This window comes from Mya arenaria, chromosome 4 (assembly GCF_026914265.1).
Source record: "Mya arenaria isolate MELC-2E11 chromosome 4, ASM2691426v1".
Lineage (NCBI taxonomy): Eukaryota > Metazoa > Mollusca > Bivalvia > Myida > Myidae > Mya > Mya arenaria.
Genome location: NC_069125.1, coordinates 46,345,539 through 46,371,789, shown reverse-complemented (window position 1 = coordinate 46,371,789; position 26,251 = coordinate 46,345,539). Strand labels below are relative to the sequence as shown.

General features: G+C 34.2%; 1 protein-coding gene across 1 annotated transcript; it reads left to right on the top strand.

Moving 5' to 3' along the window:
* Nucleotides 1–405: 405 nt before the first annotated feature.
* On the top strand, nucleotides 406–26,078 carry LOC128231465 (mitogen-activated protein kinase 1-like). The gene is made up of 9 exons (XM_052944326.1): nucleotides 406–557; nucleotides 2,276–2,402; nucleotides 4,129–4,184; nucleotides 8,624–8,813; nucleotides 9,198–9,402; nucleotides 15,134–15,292; nucleotides 15,648–15,757; nucleotides 19,035–19,149; nucleotides 21,432–26,078. Exons 1-9 carry the CDS (start codon nucleotides 442–444, stop codon nucleotides 21,443–21,445), a joined length of 1,092 nt encoding a protein of 363 aa, XP_052800286.1. The 5' UTR covers nucleotides 406–441; the 3' UTR covers nucleotides 21,446–26,078.
* The last annotated feature ends 173 nt before the right edge of the window (nucleotides 26,079–26,251 follow it).

The following is a 26,251-nucleotide window of genomic DNA, read 5'->3' as shown; positions in this document are numbered from 1 at the left end:
CCGTCGTTTTTTTATTCCCCTTGACTTTATCGGCATGGGTTTGCCACTAAAATCAAAATATGTCTTTAAACTTAAGATGTATTTTTTTTCTGCAGTTTCTATACCATACAGTCAAATGAGTGCTTTCAGATGCATTACCTCGAAATCTTATTTTTGGTCCAAAAACAGCAAACTCCAATTGCATATTCTTTAGTAAATTGGTCTATTGTTTGGTTTGGTTTATAAGTCCATAAATTGCTGTTGAATAATCAAATCATTTTATTCACAAACTGTCCAAAAATAATCTTGTCGATTTTTTTTAACCAACATGGTTAGTGGAGACTTCTCGATTAAACTCAAGGTTTTCTACACTTTAACCCTAGAGACCTATCATTCTAATTTTAGTTTACTGTGACGTCCGTTTTCACGTCACGTGACCAAACTTGACTATCAACAAGCAAGATGGCTGCAGAAATTAAGAATCCTAATCAAGAGCTTGTGAAAGGCAATATATTCGAGATAGGCCCACGCTACACAAATTTGCAATATGTTGGCGAAGGCGCATATGGGATGGTTGTGTAAGTTTCTTACATTTTGTTGCATTACTGATTGAATTATAGGATAAGCTCGGATGAACAGCGGAAACGTGCATTTCAAAATTATGCGACATTCCTTCTGCCTCAACGCTATTTTCCCACGTATTGTGTGATATTGTATTATAAATATCAATAAAACAATCAAAACCTAAGGTGTTGAAATAAATTGAATTGTGTAACCACATTTGAAAGTCAGTTGTATTTGCAGTTGTGGTATGGTGGGTGGGGTACAAGCACCTGTTCCAATTAAAATTGTATTACCAGATATTTGGACTTGTTGTGTGATCTGATATCATAAAGGTGTCTCATGAAAAAAATATGTCATTATTTGCTATGTTGTTAACTTTCTGATGATTCTGTAACTCAATTCCATTAGTTATTTTGTTTGTCATGATGAGTTTTTAATTTGATCAGCTGTTGTGTCAATGTAGTCTAAAATAATAGACGTGTTGTACAGAATTCTTCCAATCCCAAACGTCTAAATGGGTTTGTGCAAAAGCAGGGGGGTTTTGAAAAAAATATTGAATTGTATTTAGGGAAGTATTTTATGTTTGAAATGGATGATAAAGGTTTATATTCATATTTTATCATGTATGTGCAACGATATTTTGCACAGAAGAAGCATTAAATGCATTAAAATACAGGATTTACCTAGATAATGAAACTTGACTGACACAGACAACCATTATGCCAATCATAATAACTCGACCATCCTGGCAAGCTTCGAGATAGACGTCGTAAATACAATCATAACAACTCGGCCATGGCTGAAGTGTTCATCATAATTCCTTGGATATTTATTTTCTGTGTACAGAAATAATATAAAATAACATTATCTGGTAATATTTCTTGTTTTTATGATATTTTATAGATGCAATATGCTTTAACCCAGAATCCCAATCGAAATACCTACCCACTTTTGGTACAAAACAATTTGTACATGAAGGATTTGCCATATCAAAAATCGTAAAAAAAATCTGTCAACGTACAATTATTTGGACTAGTGTCAATGGTACTACATTTTCTTGATTTGTTTTGCATGTAATCTCAGTTTATCCTACACAATGTGGGAGGGTAGAATATTTCTTTCAGAAATCATCTTCTCTTCTATTTGGGGTCTAAACCATTAAACATTCGGTAAAAACAATTTCATCTTGTGGAATTGGGAATGTGGCCTTTTGAGGATGTCAATGAAAATTTTGTTACCTTTTCATCTTTTGCTCATCGGACAACTTGCTGAATGTTGGAACCAAACTGACTCAATGTAAAGGCAAAAGGTCAAGAATGTTAATGTAGCATTTCATGTATCATCTGCGTTTTATTTTTAACAACCTAAAAGTATAGATCAAGTAAATACTAGGTTGAGGGTTTGAACTTTGCATTCCATTTCCTGCTACACATTTCCAACACCTCTTTATGTACTCTTAATGGATGACATAAAATATGTTTCTCTGACATTAAGTCAAAATGCTGAACCCATGAAATATGGTATGTTGAAACTGAACCCACTCAAGGTTTACTGGTTCAAATCTTAGTTGTTCCAAATCGCAAGATGAAGCTGAAATGAAGGAAGTTGTTTTGATATTAACAGGTTTTAAAGTTCAGTCGCCAGTCTACAAAATGTTTTTGTTGTAAAAGAGCATGTGTTATCTGTAAGATTATGTTGATTATTTATTCATTTATTGTTTTTGTTATTTCAGGTCAGTCACAGATAATATTACAAAGACAAAAGTAGCAGTGAAGAAAATATCCCCATTTGAACACCAGACTTACTGCCAAAGGACATTAAGAGAAATAAAAATTCTAACAAGATTTAAGCATGAAAATGTAAGTAAGAACTTCCGCTATAATTTTTTCCTTCTGGTAATCCAGTGCTCCAGCCAGGATTTGAAAAGGGCAGGGTGCTAGGTTAAAAAGGGCACTTTCAATGAGCCTTGATCGGGCACTTGCAACGGCCAATGTTGAATTTTTATTGTGTATTTGTTGTAATTACTTTCAATCCTAATAGTTAGTTATGAATACCTTACCTGTTTTCTTTAATTTAGTGTCAAAACTATTTCTGTTTATTATTTTTATACTTATTTCTGAAAATTGACTCTGTCAAACAAAAAGGGCACAGCTGGGTGTAGTTAAGGGCAGCAGGGTGCTGGAAAAGGGCAGCAGGGTGCCCCACCCTGCTATTTAGGCCTAGCTGGAGCACTGGTAATCTGATCAACCATTGACTGTTAAAACAATTTTTTTTTGTCTTGGAATGATCCATTTTTGCATAATTGTCTGGGAACCAGTGAATCAAGACAGCTGATAGAATATCAGATTACTGTTTTTTATATTTATGTTTGAAAATTGATGTTTTATGGCTAAAAGCATTACTAACAGAAATGAAATTTAGATCTGTTCTATTGTGAGTCATCTTATACAACTGAATTGATTAAAGGCATTGATACCAAAATCAGCTGATTCCGAGACAAAAACTTAAAAGAAAAATTCTTTCAATTTGTTAGCGTGCAGCATTCTCTTGACAAGTATTTTTGAAAGTATTTAAAAAAAATATTTGAAGGAAAAAACATTAAATTTCAATCCTGCTACATAGTCAATTAATCAGTATATGCTCTGAAGAAAATATTTATTGCTGTAATTCCATGTGACCTAGTAAAAGTGTGTTCGGGCATATGGAATATTTGCTTTTTTCTAATCTATTTTGAGTCAAAATTTGGCCCCATTCCCAATGCTAAAGTCAAATATACATTATTTTTTTTCCAAATGTGAAAATTAAATTCCCATTTTGTTATTTAATAATTTTATTTTATTTTTTAATCAAATAAGATTGACCCAATGTGTTGAAGAGTTTGTGTATTGTTAATGAAACAAACAAATTAAACTATCACATATTTTTTATCTTTACTGTCTATTGTTTGAAGCATTTCAAGGCTTTATTTGAATTACCAATTTTAGTAAAGGATGCATTTTTCCCAATCAGATAGGCCCCTGTGGCACCTTTCCTGTTTCCAAAACAAACACCAACAGTGGATGAATCAGGGCTTCCGTTAAAGGAAGTTTGGAAGTATATTACTCCCTAGAAATGGGTTAAAACTTCCAAAATTGATTCCTTGGAAGTACAAAAACTTCCATAATTTTGAAGAAAACTTCCAAAGTTGAAAGCTTGGAAGTACAAAAAATCAAAACCTTTTGTCAATATTACTTTTATAGTCATAATTTCAATCAGTTTAAGTGTTTTTAAGTAAAAGGAATTATAATAATATAAGTTAAAGTGAAAATTATTTGATTTTTAATGTATTTGTTGAATAATAGTTGAAAAAGATATTGTATTATGGAGACTTAAACTTCCATATTTCAGTGTAAAACTTCCAAAAGTGATTCACAGGAAGTTCACACTTCCAGTTTCAAATTCTTAATGGAAGCCCTGATGAATTTGTCACTTCTAAGGTCCATTACTCAGATATAAAAGTTGTTTTATTGGTAATGTAGGATGCATGATTTGTGTTTATGTACCATGCAATTTCAATGAGTTTTAAGATTTAACATTTCATTTCAGATTATTAACATACAAGACATTATCAAGGCAAATTCCTTGGAGGAGATGAGAGATGTGTATCCTTTTCTGTGGCAAAGCTATCTATTTACCCAGAATTGAAAATTGTAGCAACTGATGATAGTGGAATGGTAAAAAATGTTTCTTGAATTAGCTGTCACACTTAATTGTATACATGCATACCCATAGTGGACTGGATTCGCTTGGATCAGTTATGTAACATTTTAAGAGTTATTGCCCTTGACCTGAGTTAATGAAAAAAGCGATTATTAATGTGTAAGTCTGAAGCCAGTTCTGTGAGACTTATTTGACAGAATTTTGTGCAATTAACAAAATAGTTAACTGTATAAGTTATAACCATAGAGTGATCCTTAGTTAATGTGCCTTACTTAATGAAAAGGTTAAATTGTCCATCCAAATGCATTACTATGTAACCAATGAACATAATGTTCTAGTCTAAGAATGTATAGGTGTGTATACAATTAATCATGGAATGGTGGTGTATGCTTAAGTTTTGGTCAGGTTGGGCCTTAAAAACAAAAACATTTTTTAAGTGAGTGTTTTAATACGTAGTTTAAAACATTTAAAGCTTTATACAAAATATTACTTTAACACCATTCTCCAATGTCAATGTTCTTATATAAAGCCTAATAAAAAAATAAAGAAAAGCCTTCCTACCCTACCTGTATTTGTAAAGGATGTAACTATCACTAAACCCCTAGGGTCAGTTATTGCTCTTTAATTGATGAATAAAGCCTTCACATAATTAATTTAGAAAATTTGCTCTTATGCCTTATCATTAAAGGCCTAATATGTTTGGTTTGAGCTACCCAGCCTACCTTCAAATAAGGCCCTAACCCAACCATTTTTAAAGTCAGTTGGTAAAAAAAGTCTTTGTGGTTTTATATGAATTTTAAAACAGAATATTACTTCAATATAAAAAAAGCCTACTACCCTACCTGTTTATGAATAGATGTTAGCCTAACCAAATCATTTAATTTCTTTGGCCTTATGTTCATATGCCAGATTTTGTAGAAATATCGTAAAGAAATAATATTGAAGAAAAGATATCGCAACATTTTCATAGCAGAAAAGTAGGATCCTTTGCAGCTTTTTATGCCCCCTTTTGAAAAAAGTGGGGTATATTGTTTTGCACATGTCGGTCGGTCGGTCGGTCTGTCTGTCGGTCGGTCGGAATACCAAATGGTTTCCGATCAATAACTTGAGAACGCTTTGACCGAGGGACCTCATACTTGGTATGTGTATTGGTCATCACCAGCAGATGAACCCTATTGATTTTGAGGTCAGTGGGTCAAAGGTCAAGGTCAGTGTGACCTTTACATGAAAAACGGTTTCCGATCAATAACTTGAGAACGCTTTGACCCAGGAACCTCATACTTGGTAGGTGTATTGGTCATGACCAGCAGATGAACCCTATTGATTTTGAGGTCAGTGGGTCAAAGGTCAAGGTCAGTGTGACCTTAACATGAAAAACGGTTTCCGATCAATAACTTGAGAACGCTTTGACCCAGGGACCTCATACTAGGTAGGCTTATTGGTCATGACCAGCAGATGAACCCTATTGATTTTGAGGTCAGTGGGTCAAAGGTCAAGGTCAGTGTGACTGTAAGCTGAAAAAAGGTTTTCTGATTGTCCATATTTTATTTAAGTGTCCAAATCCTACTAACAATTTGGCTCCCAAGGGGGCATAAATGTTTCACTAACATCTCTTGTTCTCTATGTTTCTAAACTTTGAAATAATGCTTACATTGAAAAGACAAATAGTTCTCGAATTGGTTTTTCTATAAATGAAAGAGATTAGCAGAGACTTGAGAAGTTTCTCTTACTTAGATTTTGTTCAAATGTGAGACTATTCCTGGTTATGTTTGATGACTAATGGGTGGGTCGGTAAAAATTGAATGCTTATATTTTCGTTATTGTATTAAAATAGTTGATTTATAGTTCCTATTCTGTTCCGATACGGGTAGTATGACTATTTCGTTTCTAGAAAACTAGATATCTCTTTAGTGTATACACCAAATAAATTGATCCTTGGATTTTAGACTCATGGGATTGTATTTAATAACCACCATAAATTTAATGTAATTTCAACAGTAGATTCTGCTTGCTTTAATAGGACTCTAATATTAATAAGCCGATAGACTGAATGGAGTCACTGTGGCATGTCTCGGGATAAGTTTATAGCATTATTTTGAGTTCCGCCCTTGGACTCATTAAATGTTGTTAAACCTGATAATTATATGTTTTGTTTGACAAATGCTGTTGTACAGCATTTTTTCCCACTAATATTACTCTCTGGTTTGATGCATTTTAGTCTTGTCACGGTGGTCTGCTCAAAATATTACTTATCATATGTATGGTTGATCCACGGTCTAGTTAAACATGCTGAATATTAAGGTCGTGTATTGAGCATCGCCACTTTTTGTTTCTTTGATCAAATATATAATCAATTTTTCACAGTTTGCAAAAACACATTCAATGGCTTCACTTTTCTATATCCCTGAGTGTGTGATGTGGTTGCATTTTTATATTTTTATTTATGACCCTTAAATTACTTATGAAGTGATCACTGACATGGGTATCTGCGCTTATCATAAACGCAGCGTGATATAGATGATACATAGTACGATGTCAGTGGATGGTAAATTAGCAGACAATTTAGGATTGCAGTTTCGACTATTTATTTTTTTAAACCAAAAATTTAAGTGCACGCATTTAAGAACCCATGAAATATCAAGCCCACAAATATAAAAAATTCCACAGTAGGTGCATTTAATAGTGACGGTAAAAAAATAATCATTTCTTAAAGAAGAAGGGATGATCAAATTCAGGATTAATTTTGAAAGCAGGATTAAGAGTTTTCTATTTAAACATGCTGTATATCTTTAAGAAGAAAATGCTGGACACTTGCATTTAACTTATAAGATGTAACTACGTGAACTATTTTCAATTTTTTATAAAATTGTTTTTTAACAGGGACCCCTTATCCTTTTCTATTCCTCTGGCCTGACTTCTTTTTTGCTCCAAATAAATTCTCAGGGTTGGGATTTTCATTCAGTTTCCACCCCTCGAAAACACAACAACAACAACAACAACAACATGTCTTAAGACAGAAATGCCTGTCAGAACCTAACACCAGGGACAAGATGCTTGACACATCTAAATGGGAAAAATAGCGGTAGAAATCAATGAGTGTTCAAGGCAAGGGAACAGGCTTAGTGTGAAAGAAGCTGGCAAGAATTTCTCTTAATATTGAATGTCACAAGGCTCAAGACAGATTTATTAAACATTGGGGCCTGTGAGTATGCATATACTGGAGACATTAGACGGAAATAATATTCCAAGCATCTGGGAATTCCCGATTTAGCTGATCTTATACTGCCACAGTTAAAGGGGCACAGTACAGGTTAACAATTCAAAGATGCCCAAAAGAAACATTGATGTCAATGCATTGTGTTAAACTCATATGACTTGAATGATCAAACAAAAAAAGCATATGATTTGTGTACAGATAGAATACAGATAAAAATATTATCGATACATGAGAATTGTATTTTGGCGCTTTTTTTAACTGGGTACTTTGTGGCTATGCAACTATTAATTTAAAGCCACACTCATATTATTTATATTTTTAGGTTTATATTTTTTATCTCACAGTACACAAATCATAATAATGCTTTGTCTGTTTTGATCATTAAGTCAAATGAGCTGAACATAATAGTGCATTAAAATGAATACATTTATTTTGTGCATCTGTGAAGCGTAAAACCTTTATTGGGGCCCTCTAATGCATGTAAACTGGATCGTTTTATTGGGGAAGCTTATACCAGGTTTATCTTTAATACTTATTACTTTTCTTAAAAGTTGATTTTACAGATATTCATGGATTTTCATCTGAAAATAAAATTACAAAAAAAGCCTATCAAATTATGAGGAAAATATTTGTTACTTATTTATGATAAAACACTATCTATTATGTTTGTAGATAAATCAGTCTTATCACAATGTTAACAAATAAACATGCATAGTTCCTGTATGTAATCTGTTAAATTAATACATATAATATAAACCCTGTGTTGGATATGCATGTATCAACATTAATGATCTTGGGAGAAGGTTTTGTATGGAGCCTTTTCTATAAAAGATGCACATTAGAGGTACTGCTGTTTGCAAATAAACATAATTGTCATTCAGTTAAACAAGGCATTATTGCAATGCCATGATGCACTGGAGAGACTGCGAATTTGTAACACACCAACAGCAGCTTCTCCAATGATGTGATTGTCATAAATTTTGAAATCACTTAATTTGCCGAATAAAACCCCGCAATTTAAGAAGCAAAGAAATTAACATTGACTGCAAAATAACAATAAATCTACACATTACATGTATGCATATATTTTTGACATGTAAATCGAAATGTTGTGTAGTCACTGAACATGTTGTTTCTTTGCCATTTTCCTTGACTCCTGGGAAGCTATATTGTCCAGTGTTTAATGGAGACAGACATGTACAAGCTCCTGAAGACGCAGACGCTGAGTAATGACCATGTGTGCTACTTCCTCTACCAAATCCTGCGCGGGCTCAAGTACATTCACTCTGCTAACGTGCTCCACAGGGATCTCAAGCCCAGTAATCTGCTACTTAACACCACTTGCGATCTCAAGGTGGGTGCCAAAACATGTTATTATTAAAAACATGATATTAATAATATGTAAGATTTATGAATTTCAGTATATTTTTCATTTAACATGCATATTCACTGGCCGTTCAAACCAATAATGTAGGCAGTTTAAGCTTTGGCCTGAATATCATTTTAATAATAGATCATGATATTAAAAGAAATGTCTCTTTATTTTAGTCAAGCTTCCATGAGTATGTAAAGTTTTAATAAATGTATTTTATAAAAAGATCTCTTGTGTATGTATTTTAATTACAATGTGTTACAGATGTGTATTATAATTAACAAGCCATTCATTACAAATAAAATAAACTTCATTCAAGAACTTTAATGAAATAATATTTTTTATATATCTACTTTGTCATTTCAGATATGTGATTTTGGTCTCGCAAGAGTTGCAGACCCTGACCACGATCACACGGGATTTCTGACAGAGTATGTGGCCACGCGCTGGTATCGTGCCCCCGAGATTATGCTGAACTCTAAAGGCTACACCAAATCTATTGATGTCTGGTCTGTTGGGTGCATCCTTGCTGAAATGCTCGCAAACAAGCCACTCTTTCCTGGAAAGCATTGTAAGACATTTTTACACATTCTATACTACAAGGATATACTGATGAGTTCGAGCACAGTGTATAATTAACATCTCCTAAAAAAATATGCATTAATGAAATAATTGTCGAAGGTGTAGAACTACTTGCCTCTGTCTGTATGTAGATCTGGCCGTTTTTCTGTGTCAGGGTATCTTTGTCATGCAGTGGTGGAGTTTAAAATTTCTTTGCACTTGTGTTCAGTACATTAAAATGACAAGTGCGAGACATACATGTACATCCCTACCTCAAGGGTCAAGGTCACATTTGAAGGTTTATCATTATGGAATGCTGCATATATGCATATACATCTGATCATAATTCAAATTTTAAGTCTTTCATTAAACTCATTTTAGGTTATGTGTCTGGGTTATGACTTGGATTCCTGCTGCAGCACTTCCATTCAGAATTTGAAACTGGAAGTATGAACTTCCTTACCATAAATATTGAAAGTTTTTTGCTGAAATGTGGAAGTTAAAGTCTCTCAAACACTACAATTACATTTTGTTCCATTATTTTTCAACTTCAATGTTAAAAAATTAAAAAGAAATTTCAAAACACTATTTCTTGACAACATCTCACTTTTATAGAATAATTATTCATGTAACTTCAAGACTGAGTGAAAATGTCACCATAAAAGTAACATTGACACCAGGGGATGATATTTTGAACTTCCAAGCCTTCTTTCAACTTTGGAAGTTTTCTAAAAAATGGTGGAAGTTTTTGTACTTCCAAGGCATCAGTTTTGAAAGTTTAAACCCATTTATAGGGAGTAATTAACGAAAGCCCTGTGTTTGCTATGCTTACTGTGACATACTATGTTCGACTGTAAATCTTAGTTAAAACTTTACTTAGGTTATGAAAATGTCACTGAGTTCATATGTTGTTTCCTTTCATAAGCCAGACTCACTTTTCTGACAGCGTTTATTTCTTAACTGTCAATATGGTAGAATGTTTTTGATGTTTTGATATTGATTTATAATTTTCTAGACAAATAAGTCCTGGTGATGGACTGAAGCTACAGTCATTTGAAGGGAATGAACTGCTTTGGTGTCATATGACCTTTGAAATCTTAAGTGATATTTAACCTAAAAGTATTTATTTTCTCTCTAGTTAAGAATAAGTCCTGGTGATGTCTGAAGCCACAGTCATTTGACGGGAATTAATTCCTGATTTGGTGTCATATAACCTTTAAAATCTTTAGTAATATTTAACCTAAAAGTATTTATTTACTCTATAGTTTTGTCAAAGGGGTCACTCTACCAACAATTGAGCTTAAAAATAGCTATGAATTACTGCAGTAAAACAATGTCAGAAAATCTTGAAAGGCCTAAATAGCTTAAAGTTCAACAACTCGGCCATTGACAAGTGTGATGAGTACTGAAAATATGCCAAGAAAATTACACAAACGATAAGATTCAACAAAAACATGCAGCCCACATGCAGATAACATTCCAATATTACAATATCAACCAGAACTCTCAGCTGAACATGTGTCTAGTTGAAGAAAATTGTTTAAGTTTTAGAAAGTATTTTAAGCAGCAATTTAATATCTATATATAAGCTTGATAAGGGTTACAAAACACTTCATATTGTATTATTTGTTACTCGTGCACTACTCAACATGAGAAAAATAGTTCTGGCAAGCAATTCACAAATACACAATTCTGGTAATAATGCTATAACAAAAAGTTTGAAACCCATATAATAAAGGTGATAAATAATGATTTTATTGGTTTTAGATTTACAAATGTAGAAATAAAAGCTATTATTGCATCGGAAGCACTTATTTAAGATATTGTCATGGAGGTAAAACATCTGTATTTTTCCCATGAGGGGATATAAAACGGCATTAATGCTGTAGAATGTTGACTGTGATCCATTATAGCATGGCAATCCCTGTGATCATAGTTTATGTTGCATCTTAAAGGACTCCTTAAAGTTGTCCTTTTAAATGAACATATTTTATTTTTAAGCAAGCCGTGTGTTATGTTTCACCATCTTAAAGAACCTGTCATGTCTTAGCTCTGCTTAGATTATAAAGAACTGAACATAAAGAAAAAAGACAAATTGCTTTTACCAGATGTTAAATTGTCAAGTAAGCCGACATAACCATATTACAAATATAATGATGTGACCTGCATCTGGACATAAGAAATATAAAATAATATAATTTTGCTTAAATGTACCTCGCAAATGTTTAAGGATTAAAATTCGACATGTTGCATTTTATCGGGGTATGGTATGCAATGGGGCTGTTCAAAATGGGTGGAGTCCGAAGGACTCCACCAACATTTTGAACTGCGCCATTGCTTACCATACCCCGATAAAATGCAACATGTCGAATTTTAATACTTATATTTACATTCATTTAAATCTACATTTCTGCTAAAATAAATTGATTATTCAAGAGCATTTTCTCTTTTCTTTCTCTCGTTGTTCTCAACGGTGGGTAAATTAGAACAGCTATCGTAACCTAATTGTATACGACAATAAATGCACAGATAAAATAGTTCCTTATTTATATGTTTATTTTCTATCTTTTCAAGGTCAAGAATATTATAAATACGTATTTTTGCATACAATGTGTGTTTTCGGTCCGTTATCGTGGTGTATTAAAACGCAAAAACCCGGGCGTTTTCGGTAGAAAACGGTCATTATTCAGTAAATTCACGTGCCGTTAATGCCCGTTTTTTTGTTTTACATATGCTCTTTTAAGGCCCGCATCATAATAATGAAGGCTGAGCGACCTGGTTTCTGACCGAAAGTTGGTCAACGATGCAAACTTTTGCACAAAAACATATTTTAGAATATATAATGTAGATGCATACAAATACCAAAACAGGAAATAAACCACAAAAGTCATATAACTTACATATTTTCTGCTGAGTTGTCTTTTCCTGGCAAGCTGATGTGTTTACCAAATAGTTTTTTCTGCAGTTGTTTTGACTATTAAAAGCACTAAATTATGTCTAAAACGACTAACTCCTCTGAACTTTTAGTTATTTCTGTCGATTTTATTCAGAACATACGACTTATATGGACATGATTCCACTATGTCGTATGCAATGAACAAAGAAATTTCAAATATTTTTTCTCTGATGCTGAAGATGCTGTACATTTTATCAAGAACATGTTTACAAAATTTTCAGGCTTAAATTAGTTATCAAAACAAATAATGGTTAAAGTAGGACTGCATAGGTAATTAATTGATTACCCAATAGGTATTGTGTGTAAATAATCCCAGTAATCCAGTCACTTTTCGAAAAACAACACTTTCAAAACGAATGAACACTGCAAAAAATGGCGTCGAAACAAAATGCAGCTGCCGAGTTATGTTGCGGCCCGAATCGAGCTTAATGTAAAACTTTTTCAATGACATCACTCATGACGTCATACAAGCACCCATTATAGAGGTTATTTTGAACTAATGTTTTTGCATTTTCGTGACATTTAACAGCATTTTTAAACACAAACTTTTCTTCAACTGTTCCATCCATCATGAAATTATCTACATTAAAATCAATCAAATAATCGTTGCTTATTTTGTTTTAACTGCTTTACTGCAGATTACAGTTTTGCATGTTGCCAATAATTGTACTACGATTTCATTAAAAAAAATAGTTCCGTAGTAAATATGCCCCGCCCCTTGGTATTATTGCGCCCAATGACAGGACAGAAGTATCGAACAAACGCACGTGATATCGATGGGAAATGCCATTGCACTTTATACAGAAATAAAGTGCAATTGATAAACAACAACCATCGTTAAGGAATGAAGTGTGAATGTAAATATTTAGGATTATGGCACCCTTTTGATGCTTGTGGTGCTTTTGCACAACTTTATACATTTGGCTACATTAAGTAAGCAGCCTTATGCATAATCCTGTGCATATTTTACGTAGAGATTTCTAAATTCCTTCATTTGTAATGGCACAAGATATGAATCTGTCTGACAGGGATGCCTTAAATTTGTATTGCATGTAAAAGTTTATGCCATTAATATTCCATGTACCTTAGGGGTTGTGGTAAATCAATCCAGATGATTATGAAAATCACTGGCCTGCATACTTGCCAAGCACCGGTAACTACACCATGTATCACACTTTTGTTACGGTAATTTTGAGTACAAACCATTGCATAGTTCCAGTTTTGCGTGTGATGTTTCACAGCTTTCTTTTTTTTGATTGAACGTTGCTATGTTGCATCCTTTAAAATATTAGCTGTAATTTGCAAATATTAAGGTCCTGAGTGAGCATTGTTGATATTTATATCTTCTTTGGAAGTTGGGAATTTATCCACTATATGTTGTCTTCTTATATAAATAAAAAATGCCTGCCACTATTTCTGCTACAACGGGGTTGGGCGTATCTTGGCCGCTGGCAAAGTGTTAGGTCAAAAGTGGATTGAAACCTGGCAGTTTCTTGCCTGAAAACAGGCCGCTCTTTTTACATCGGCCAGAAAATGACCAGGCCCAAAATACACCCATGGCAAAATCCCTTGGAATTGCTGGGAGATGGCATTCTTGTTTAGGTTTTTATTAAGACAAGTTAAAAGTTTACTTTTCTTCTCTAAAAAAAATTAGAATTGGAAATTTGGGAAATGTTTGATAATTTTACAAACATTTGAATTGAAGAACATTTATGCTAAGGTTGTCATTTTATTTTCTACAAATTGAGACACACTTCGATACATTTGAAGATTTGAAGAAGTTGTTATTTTATTTCACCTAAAACCATATCTTGAAATGTTCAGTCACATTCTTTTCTGCAACCTGACGACGCCCCCTAACAGCTGTGGCAAAACAGTAATTGCCGTATAAGCATGCACTTATTCAACATCTGATTGTACACAATGATTGTATTGAACATTGTTAAAACAACAACAACAAAAAATTAGCCAGTTACAAAATTAAATAAATGAATACTCAGCTGTGACTCAAATCGCCCACAAAAACAGAGTTAAAAACTCTTCGAAATAAAAACAACAACACTGGAAATGACTGTGTGCCCTTTTGCTGGTAGAAGGTATCAAGTCAGTGTCAGACCTCAATTGCAAAAATGGCTTATAATAGTTCAGTACTGCTAAATTTGATGTGAACTAAAGAAACTGCCAGGTAGAATGACTATTTTAAATAATCAATATCAACCTGCATGAAATTCACATGCAACACTAATCTTTATAAACTTGTACTGCATCAGACAATCTGTTCTTTGCTATTCTACATAGCACTCGAAAATACAAATAATGTTACATTCTTTAAGTTACTATAATGTTTTATATAACCCTCACCTTCTTCAAGCAAGTCTGATATTTTGTTTAACCGTCTTTGAGCACCTGTGATATAATGTTCACTATCTTCAAGCAAGTGTGATATTATGTTATACCATCTTTGTGGACCTGTGGTATAATGTTCACTATCTTCAAGCAAGTGTGATATTATGTTATACCATCTTTGTGGACCTGTGGTATAATGTTCACTATCTTCAAGCAAGTGTGATATTATGTTATACTATCTTTGTGGACCTGTGGTATAATGTTCACTATCTTCAAGCAAGTGTGATGTTGTGTTATACCATCTTTGAGCACTTGTGGTATAATGTTCACAATTTATCATTCATGTTTTAACTTTCAGCACCTTTGTTGTCATATCAACTCTTCAAATACCTGTGTTATTATATTTTACCTGTAAAGCACCTGTGGTTTTCTATTCCAGACTTGGACCAGTTGAACTTGATCCTAGGGGTGATAGGTTCCCCCTCCCAGGAGGATCTCAACTGCATCGTCAATGAGAAGGCCCGCGGATACATTCAGTCACTCCCCTACAAGTCGAAAATCTCCTGGGCACGCAGTTTCCCACGCGCTGACCCTAAAGGTTTGTTTGCTAAATGTTTTTGACAATACTGTAAAATCATGTTTAGTTGAATGTTAGATTTAGAACAAGTTCAAAAAACAAAATGTGTTCTATCCATAATTTGTGTGATAACTTTAAAATTAAAAAACAACAACATTGATTGTAGTTGATATTTGAAACAGATCAGTCAATTACATACCAATCTGCTGATAAAGAAGTTATAGTGGAGTAGTAATAGAAAAGGTACTAAAGGTACCTAGGTAACAGACTCAAAAATGATGCATATCTTAGTATGGCTGTCTTTGCAAATGATCTAAATTGAACTCTAGTAATTAAAACCATGTAAGAAGCCTGCACTGTATGATTGTTTTTGTAGCCCTGGACCTGCTGGACAAGATGCTGACATTCAACCCTCACCGGCGTATAAATGTGGAGGAGGCGCTGGCCCATCCCTACCTCGAGCAGTACTATGACCCCGCAGATGAGGTTAGTGTACTTGTACAAATGAGAATTGTATTGTCCTTATCCATACCCTGACAAGATGTTGAGGTTCAACTTCCACCATTGAACATTTTGTTGAAGTGAAGCATTATTGTGGTATGTTTTGGTGCATGTTCAACTGTCCAGTTTTTCCAATGGAAAGGTTATATATGTTGATGGTCTTGTCATTGGCATTCATTGTTGGCTATAAGTTAAACAATGAAACAGATACTAACCTGAAACTTGGTATTTCTTGAATATCTTTAGAGAATGTCATGAAATTTGTACACATGTCCACAATGAAGATACTCAAATTTGAAGCATAGCCAAAAATGGCTAAAATATTTGTTGAATTATGCCCCTTGAACACATAAAAAAAACTGACAAGACGTTGAAGAATTTGCATCTGTCTGCTATCATCCTATTAAGTTATGGCATTGTTGTTTTAAAGGAATATATAAGTTTTGTTGTTCTGTCTTTGTTATTGAATTTTGTTTGATTAAATTTATTTACCTGTGCTATCGACAAAGGGGTTTGAAGGAAATTGTTTGACACAATGACAATACTATCCTGAATTCAGTATAAGATTGTCTCAGTTTGGGTTTTGTTAGTGTAAGCCTAGTGAAAACAGTATAGCAAGAAACGTGAATAGTAATGTTTGTACCAGCTTGTTGCTATTTTTGGCAGTGTTCTGTGTCACGCAATTCTTTAAATATCTATAGTGCTTTAAACTGCCTTGTTTTCCCATTAAATATGTAACTATTTATGGCAAAATTGTGAATAACCTATTTATTTGTTTGCTTTTGGATGGTAAAGACAGTCCCACTTATATATACGTATGTACATTAGCACACCCATTTTATTGAAGCATGCGTGCTCCACAGACTTCATGTTGACGTGCTGATGTCACGTACAGAAGGGGGTCCATTCCCATTGGAAAAATGCTTTGTTTGTTGTCATCAGTTTGTTAATTGATTTTTCTGTTGCCTGTAAATATGAGGTGGGCATTTTCCACTTTGCTGTTTAATAATTTAGTATGGATCGAGGTGGCAGAAGTGCCAATTCTTGTGTTAACATGATAAATTTAGAGGTTAATATATGACATTGTGGGGCCATTGGGTGAAAATGGGCTGTGTCTCATAAAGGCCAGAGAAGTAGTGGATGAACGTTATGATCATTGGAGCCAATTGTCACCCAACAGCCTGGCTTTGCTGTGTTTTAACTCCTCTAGTACATATGGTATATTTTTTTCTTCTTTTGTAAGTGAATTTTTATCTTTTAACCTCAAGTCTAGTTTTAATCCTTCAAGCTTGACAAACGTATTAACTTAAGTGTAGTTTTAGACGGTAGACCAAGTAATAGAACAAAGCAAGCAACATTTTCCATTTATTCCATTCTTCTTTAACATTCACACTATGACTGTAAGCTTGAAAAATCTACAACAAGTCTATCCAACATGTCTATCAAAATTTGTCACTCTCTCTTTTCATATCTTGAATATCATAATTAAAAAAAAAATGAACTTGTAGCATGATAAGCAAATACCTGACATTCTTGATGTAGAAATATATGTATAATTTTTCAATGTCAACGCTGAATTAAAAGTGACGGCCTATTAGTCTACCTTGTTTATTGATCACTAACACAATTTCCTAAACTGCATCTACGATTGTCCCCCTATAGAATTCTCAATAATTATTATTTTTGAACTGATCAATGAACTATGATTATGAAGTTTATGCTGCACCCCATGATTTCCCAAGTTGCTATTAAATTTGATTTTAAATGGAAAAATTAAATTCACATGCAAATGTTTCACAGATTGTCTGCAAAACTGCTAGGTGCTGAGTCATGCAAATAATTGCAGAAACCCTGTTGAATAACTATGTTTATTAGCATAATTCAGTATATATTAAAAGCAATTTAAAGAATAAGCTTCAAATTAAATTTCCATTAAGGACCACAATGTATTGTATGCCCTGCTGTAGAGTACATACATAGGTTTGGCCCTGCAGCTATCCCCTGCTTATGACCTTGCAGCTAGCCAGCTTATGGGCCTTCAACTAATCCACATATGGCCCTTAAGTTAGTCTACATAAGGCCCTGCAACTTCTCCAATCAATGCCCTGCAGCTAGTTTGATTATAGCCCTGCAGCTAGCCTACTTAAGGCCCTGCAGCTAGCCTCCTTAATGCCTGGCAGCAAGCCCACTTATGGCCCTGCTGCTAGCCCACTTAAGGCCCTGCAGCTAGCCTCCTTTATGCCTGGCAGCAAGCCCACTTATGGCCCTGCTGCTAGCCCACTTAAGGCCCTGCAGCTAGCCTACTTAAGGCCTCGTAGCAAGCCCACTTATGGCCCTGCTGCTAGCCTACTTAAGGCCCTGCAGCAAGCCCACTTATGGCCCTGCAGCTAGCCCACTTATGGCCCTGCAGCTAGCCCACTTAAGGCCCTGCAGCTAGCCTCCTTTATGCCTGGCAGCAAGCCCACTTATGGCCCTGCTGCTAGCCCACTTAAGGCCCTGCAGCTAGCCTACTTAAGGCCTCGTAGCAAGCCCACTTATGGCCCTGCTGCTAGCCCACTTAAGGCCCTGCAGCTAGCCTACTTAAGGCCTCGTAGCAAGCCCACTTATGGCCCTGCAGCTAGCCCACTTAAGGCCCTGCAGCTAGCCTACTTAAGGCCTGGCAGCAAGCCCACTTAAGGCCCTGCAGCAAGCCCACTTAAGGCCTGGCAGCTAGCCCACTTAAGGCCCTGCAGCTAGCCTACTTAAGGCCCTGCAGCTAGCCCACTTAAGGCCCTGCAGCTCGCCCACTTATGACCCTGCAGCTAGCCCACTTAAGGCCCTGCAGCTAGCCCACTTAATGACCTGCAGCTAGCCCACTTAAGGCCCTGCAGCTAGCCTACTTAAGGCCCTGCAGCTAGCCTACTTAAGGCCTCGTAGCAAGCCCACTTATGGCCCTGCAGCTAGCCCACTTATGGCCCTGCAGCTAGTCCACTTAAGGCTCTGCAGCTAGCCCACTTAAGGCCTGGCAGCAAGCCTACTTATGGCCCTGCAACTAGCCCACTAAAGGCCTGGCAGCTGGCCCACTTAAGGCCCTGCAGCTAGCCTACTTAAGGCCTGGCAGCAAGCCCACTTATGGCCCTGCAGCTAGCCCACTTAAGGCCCAGCCGCCCTGCAGCTAGCCTACTTAAGGCCTGGCAGCAAGCCCACTTATGGCTCTTTATCTAAATTCTTTATGTAATACCTTGTCCAATGCCTTTATCAAAGTTTACATCTTATACTACAGCCGGTTGCAGAGGAGCCCTTCACGTTTGAGATGGAGCTTGACGACTTGCCGAAGGAGCGGCTTAAGGAGATGATCTATGAGGAAATAAACATGCTCATGCAGAAAAACAAGCAGGGTATGTATACATGGTGACACTGGGGTAATTTTTAATGCGGTAATTTTGCCATTAATTCTTTAATTGTAAAAGACTGTTGATTGAGATTGAGTTCTCAAGCACATAGAAATAAATGTTAATCAAATAATCAAGGTAAGACAACTTAATTAGGCAATCCAGCCAGCCCCTACTGAAGAGAAGATCACTACTTTGTTTGCTCCCTTGTTTTTTATGCGATGGTAATGTGTACGTAGTATGCGCATCCGTGCGGTCGTGCATTCGTGCCTCTGTAAACAATTGGTTGTGAACACGATACAGTCTTCAGTTTTGATTGTATCTCGATGAAACTTGTACAGTATCTAGATATCCATTAGAGCTTGGTTCCTTTCGAAAACAAGCCAGATCCGCCCATAAAGGCCTAGATTATGGGCCATGAAAGTTTTAAAGAAATGCTTTCTATTTTTAGCCAGGTCTGCATGAGCGAATTCTATTTTTAGCCAAGTTTACATGTACATGTAAATTCAAGTCTAGAGTTTAGAGAGACAATTTGCAAGTCTAAGATTTTGAGAGACAATTTGCCTTTTGCTTCTGCAGTTGATTTTGTGAATTACTCTGCCTTGTTCTTGTTGAAAGCCCAAAGGCCATTTTTTAGCTTTAAGTTCTGTAGTTTGCGCATTCATCTTAACAAAATTGGTTGTGAATGTTTAAGTTATGCACCTGGTGTCATTACTGGCCACACCCAGGGTTCACAGGTTTGGTAAACATAAATCTGGAAAGGTTTGAAAATCCTTTTGTGTGTTCGTGCATCCATCTCAGCACAATTGATTGTGAATGTTTGTTCAAATTGATCAATGTTGTCCTAGGATGCCCTTGACTTTGACCTTTTGACCAACTTTTTTTAACTTTTAAAACTACAGACATTTTTACTATGAGTACAGTTTTGAAAGCATTTTTTTTTGTCAGATGACTTTTACTTGGCACATATTAAAATAGTTCATGCAACTAATCTGCTTACAATACTTTCTGGGCTCAGATGTTGAACGTGCTACGTTTTCAGGCAACCCAAACACAAAACATAAACTATATGTCTGTTGCCTTTTACCCATACATACATGCTGTAGATTGATATGACCACAAAAGCCATGCCAGTAGAGCATAGGCCCTTTTGGGCCTCTTGTTACGAATTCATTAAGGTGGGGTTCTGAAGTAGCCTTGCTTTTATAGGTCATGACTCAAAAAGCTTTCATGATATTGTAATCAACCTTGGTACAAACGTTTCCACAGACAATACACACACAATTTATGCAAGGCCCACTACGTGCTGAGTGGTTTTGTCTGCAGCGCTCATTTTTTGTGTGTTAGTCTTTGATTGCTGTTGGTATTTGCTAATATTCTTCCATGAGTGTTTAAGAAAGCCTAACATACTTCACCAACATGTAGTAAAGCAACATATTGGTATTAAAAGGGTAAAGGCTACATTTTACCAAGTTAGATTTAGTCATAATTAAGAAAATTGATGTTGAACAATTATTGAGTAGAAGTTAATAATTATCGCTGACAACATCAGGTCGACGGCAACCAATTTTGTTGATCTAGAACGATGTCGCTTCTTGATAGGTACCTCAACAACTTAAATCCAAATGTTAAGGAAAATAATTCACACTGTGCACAATAACGCAATATATGTTATTTGTGATCGGTCTTCATTTTTAGTACATTTTTTTGTCTCCCTTTGAGAGTTACAATACATGGATGTCATCTTAACATAACAAAAATTAAGAGTGAATTTTCTTTACAAAATGGATGAAGATCAGTTATTTGATTTTAATACTTATGAAGTTTCAAAGTTTGAAAAACATTATTGACCTCTTCCCTCTTGATTTCCCCCGATCTGCATAGTTTGCCAATCCATTGAATTTTAAAATAGTAGTTAGTCCAAACAAAGCATAGGCATCTGAGGTGAAATTTAAAATTCAACAAATATTTACTCTGGGTATATAAAGTTGAATGTAAAAAAATAATTTTATAACTTGTAACTACATCATATATTTGCTGTAAAACGAAACATGATTGAATTGTATTGGCTTATTTGTGTACAGCATATAAAGCCAACTGGCTCTGAAATATATAAAATGCAATCTAGCCCATGTATGTACTTGTTCGCTGTTTATGCTGTTTCTAGGTACATACTTATTAAGAAAAATATATTTTTTTGATTATTCTCTGATAATAAATGAAAATACTTATTCAGATTTGTTTATAGAATCCAAATCCCCATGTTATTACCTTGTTCTTTATTTCAGCGGGTATATTATAGATGGCCTGCATCTGGAGGCGGGAAGCCAGTCATTACAGCATGTGTATCACAACCACTAAAACTCATCTCGACATTGGAGTTCGCTGGCTTTGAGAGCTACCATAGATCTGTGTGCTGCTAAGTGCTACGACCATTATCTACATTCTCATCTGGAGGTGATGCTTGGGGTACCTTGTGAAACTTGGAAATAGGGAATCGGCTATCACCTACAGTTATTCATAACTTTGTGTTATAAGACAATATGTTTGGACATTCAAATGAGATGAACCATTGCTAAGCACATGGGATAATTTTCATTTTTAATGTCATTTTTTTAAAATAATCTTGTGGTCAAAGATTTAAGATTAATGGATTGAACTTGATTATTCTCAGATTATTCTCTGCAATTTTTTTTCTGTTTGATAATTTTATGAATTGCACAAGATTAATGGGAGTGTCAAGAATGCAGAAGTGGTTTCCTTGTTTCCTGGCTTCGTCCAGGTAACCACTCACATGTTCTCTAGACGGTCATGAATAATGACCTGTTGCTACTTAATCTCCATTTAAAACATATCTCAACATTGAGGGAAGATTTTGTTTGTTTTGTACCAAATTATATTGTTTGTATAGCTTGTTATTATTGGTTTATTTTGTGCTTATTGTTTCTTCCCTGTACTAGATTGTCTGTCATATTATGCTTATCATATTTATTCCTTGATATTTTGTACTGTGTTTAAACCTAAATCTTTCATGAAATGTAAGAGGTTATAACTTATATGATTTCAATACTGTAGAATGCTTTAATTTAGTGCATGTTTTATTTTTGCTAATATTCACATTTCAATCATGTTGTGAATTCTTAACTTTGCTAATAATGTATGAAAAAACAATCATGCTTATTGAAGTGATTTTAATCATCATCGCTTCTCAAATATTTTTATTAATCTCATAACGTGGTCAAAAACTGAAAAACCACAAAAAAAGTATCGCACAAATTGTAATCAGTCTTACAGTATAATTATCATACTCATAAACAGAAACCTTCACTGGATATACATATTGCTTTATATTATAATGTTGTTGTGAGAAATTCTTTAATAATATCAATCTACTCTTTATTTGGTGTGAGAAATTCTTTAATAATATCAATCTACTCTTTATTTGGTGTATTAACTAATTGCCAAATATTTATGTTGTCAGCTATGCTTGGTCTTTCTCTCTATCGTGTTTCTCACCCATCGTTCCTGAATTTTGTGAAGTTAATGTTTACATGATAGTAGGCCTTCAACCTATGTGCAAAATCACTGTCACTGGACCCCAAACTTGTATGTCCATGTACCAAGAAATCAAGTACCAGGTCATGGCGGATAGTATTTTTTTAAGTTAAGACTTGTTTACATTTTGTTATTATTTATTTGTCTGAACATACGCATTGAAAGTAATGAGAAGTACCTTGAAGTGGATATAAATGGCTTTGAAAGCAATTAGAACAGTGGTCTAAGCCTCCAACCTTGTTATAAGTCAGAATTGCTCATACTCAAACTAAATTTTCAAAATTTTTAGGATTCTTTGGCTGTAACTATCCTGGATAATAAGACTCTGGACTAGCATTGGTCAAAATTAAGACTAGTCGCAAACCCAGCACTTGTTAATTACGGTACTAGTGAAGTTTATTCAAAATTTAACAATTTATATTTTAATAAACCAGTCTAGTTTAAATTACAAAAACAACCAATGGAATGTTCGGATTCTGACTGGTTGCTTCACAAGGCCCTGTTTATGACTGTGTATCGGAGAGACAGCACCAGTAACATTCTGTGGCACAGTTTCTATCTTCTATTGATGTAGTGTCTATCTGGAGCTTAACCCATTTCATTATGGCTTCATGAAACCTTGTTTTACCATCATTGCACATATTTTACCAATGATATTATTGCTAAAGCATGGTTATTTGCGAGACTTCAAGATTCCTAAACATTTACATGGATGTTGTAATTCAGCTATTCATGAACTTTAAGTGATTTTATTTTTGTAAAATAAATTGCTCCTGATTATGTAAGATTGTATCGAAAATCTGATTTATTTTCTTTCTCGATACACTTGGTATTTGAATGTTTAAAAGTGGCAGTTAATGTGATATGTAAACATTAAAACAATGATAAGGATATGTTGCCTAGGTGTTTTAAAGTACCAAAAAACTTACAGGCAAGAACATACTGAAATCAATGATCTCAGAACAAAGTTATCAGACTGAGATCATCATGTTTTTACCTCTTTTTATGATAGAGAGTATTTCTCATAAGTTCCTTGTCTGTATTGTGCATCAATCTCAAGTTTAATCAAGATTGTATGGAATTCTGGTGCAGGAAGGACTTCTATTTGGCTCTGAATGTCACTGGCCTTACATGGCAATCATTACTGTTATTCAGTGAAATGTCAAATGTATAAGGCGTTATTTATCTGATTCTAAACAAAAGACATGGAAATCTTGATGGTTGCTTTTCTTAATATTTTAATAGAAGAATGAATAAATTTTGACTTATATGTTGATTTTTAATAGTATATAATTGCAAAGTTAAAAAGCCAGTAAAGATACTTTGCCGTCTGGATAGAAGAGCATTAATAAATGTCATATGTTGACTAGCTGAAGGGTGTAGTTTGTAAGCTTGTCATGAAATATACTCAAGACCATGTACCATATGTTTGAGCGTGTTGAGTGTTAAACCTTAAGCTGCATTATTATGATCGTAGTATTGTAATGTGTTCATGTGTTGCATGCCCAGATTATGTGCAATAGCTGCATCTTCCTTGTATCTAAGGTCAGAGTTCATGTTTTCTTTGGTCAGAAGTATTTCCAGGCAGTATTTCTTTTGTCTGATTTCAGCTTTTTTGGTTTTCATAGAAAATAAATCTTGGTATTATCATAGCCTTGGTGTCATCACTGGCATTGTGCAAAAACTTAAAACTTGGCCATAATTCAAAGTTTCTCAATATAAACAAATAAAACAAGAGATGCATATTTATAGCATGGCTTAAAACTTTGGCTTCAATCACTGTTGAGTTATGGCCCTTGTTTGAATGTGAAAACCTTACCCTTGAGCGCCCTTGTAATTAAAGAGGTCTTAATTGTTTGACACATACTACAAACTTTTAACTGATGCACCTTTACTGAAAAAAAATGTCAATAGGAAAATGTTTGTGGAAATCATTTTGACCATTGAAAACTATTGTTTGAAACAGCCATATGTTCATAAAATGATTGTAACAGAAAATAAGGTTTTCAAATGGTAGTTTAATTATATAACTTGTAATGTGTATTTCTTGTAAGCTTGGAATGTTTAACAGTATCATATGTGTTACTTTTTCAGTTATTCAAAGTTTTTTATGTCAAATTACACAATCTAATGATAATAATGCATAGTGTATATTACACTTTATAATACTGTACTTTTTCGTAATTCTATATTCTATATTCCTTGCATCGGTGGCGAGTTGATTATAATTCTACTCCCTAAATATTTTCGAGAAATAGGAATGACTGGAATGTTTGATAAATAGTTTCATTATTTGTTTTGTGAAGATAGTTTTGGGCGGAAATATTTTCATTATTATGAACTTTGTGGATTGACTTCCAGTGTGTTGTTCTAAACCAACTTTAAAATACTTATGAGCATTAAATTATTTTTTGAAACGTTTCATAATAACACAGATACATTTAGATAATCTTCTGAGACGAAATCTAAAAAAATGATGTAAACATGTGTCTGGAGAACAGACATGATTTATGTGATTTCATGAATTCTTAATTCTTAACTTCCTCTCTGCTGAACTCGACTGCATGTATTGTGGTAATTGAAAATAATTTGAGTGAATTTAAGTATATTTAAACGTTTTTTGTGAATATTGCTGTATCATGAAGATATGTTTCCAAGTGTATTACTTAGTAACAATTTTTTGTATATTTTTTGTCTGTTATATGGTGAATATTGCATTTATATTTTCTTGTTGACTTTATTCATATTTGTTTAGTACATGACAGGTGAAAACTGTTTGATTATTTACACAACACTTTACTATCTCAAGTAAGATAGATGTACTACTGTTAACTTTTACTTTCTTTGACTGTTATTTACTTTATACCATGTAGTTTGTACACAATTTTGTACAAAACAATCTCTTATGCGGTGATCTCCCCTGACAAGTAGGATACTGTACTGTAACAAAGGGAAGTAACCTCTGCAAGGATTGTGCACATTCAATTAGGGTGTTTAATAAGTAAATGGCAGTTTATATGAATTTATAAACTATTTATTGATTGAAGATTTATAATGTTATTAATTTGTTCACTTAATATCCTCTCATGCATACAACATTTGACATTTCATAGTTTTATAGTTAGAAATAATTCAAATTAATGTAGTAATTTTCACTTTTCTTTCGACTTATATAAGATAACAAAAAAAAAAGAAATGAGACTATGGTTGTTTGTTTACATCCAGATAATTTTTTATTCTGAAATATATTCTAAACATTTTATGTTAATTTCCAAAAACAAGTGCTAACTCTAACTATTGTATAGATGTTTTATATATTACAATATTGGAGTTGTTGTCTTTTATTTGTCTTTTGAAGATTAATTAAAAATGGAACAACTAAACAAGCTTGTTTTGTTTAAATTTTCATTCCTTTTTATGCCCCAGAAGTGTGGCATATAGTTATCACATTTCATCCATCTTTGTCTGAAACAGCATTGTGTCAGCCATAACATTTTTAATTGTTCATTAGATTTCTTTCACAGAATCGTAGAAAACCTTAAGGTGTGTTGTG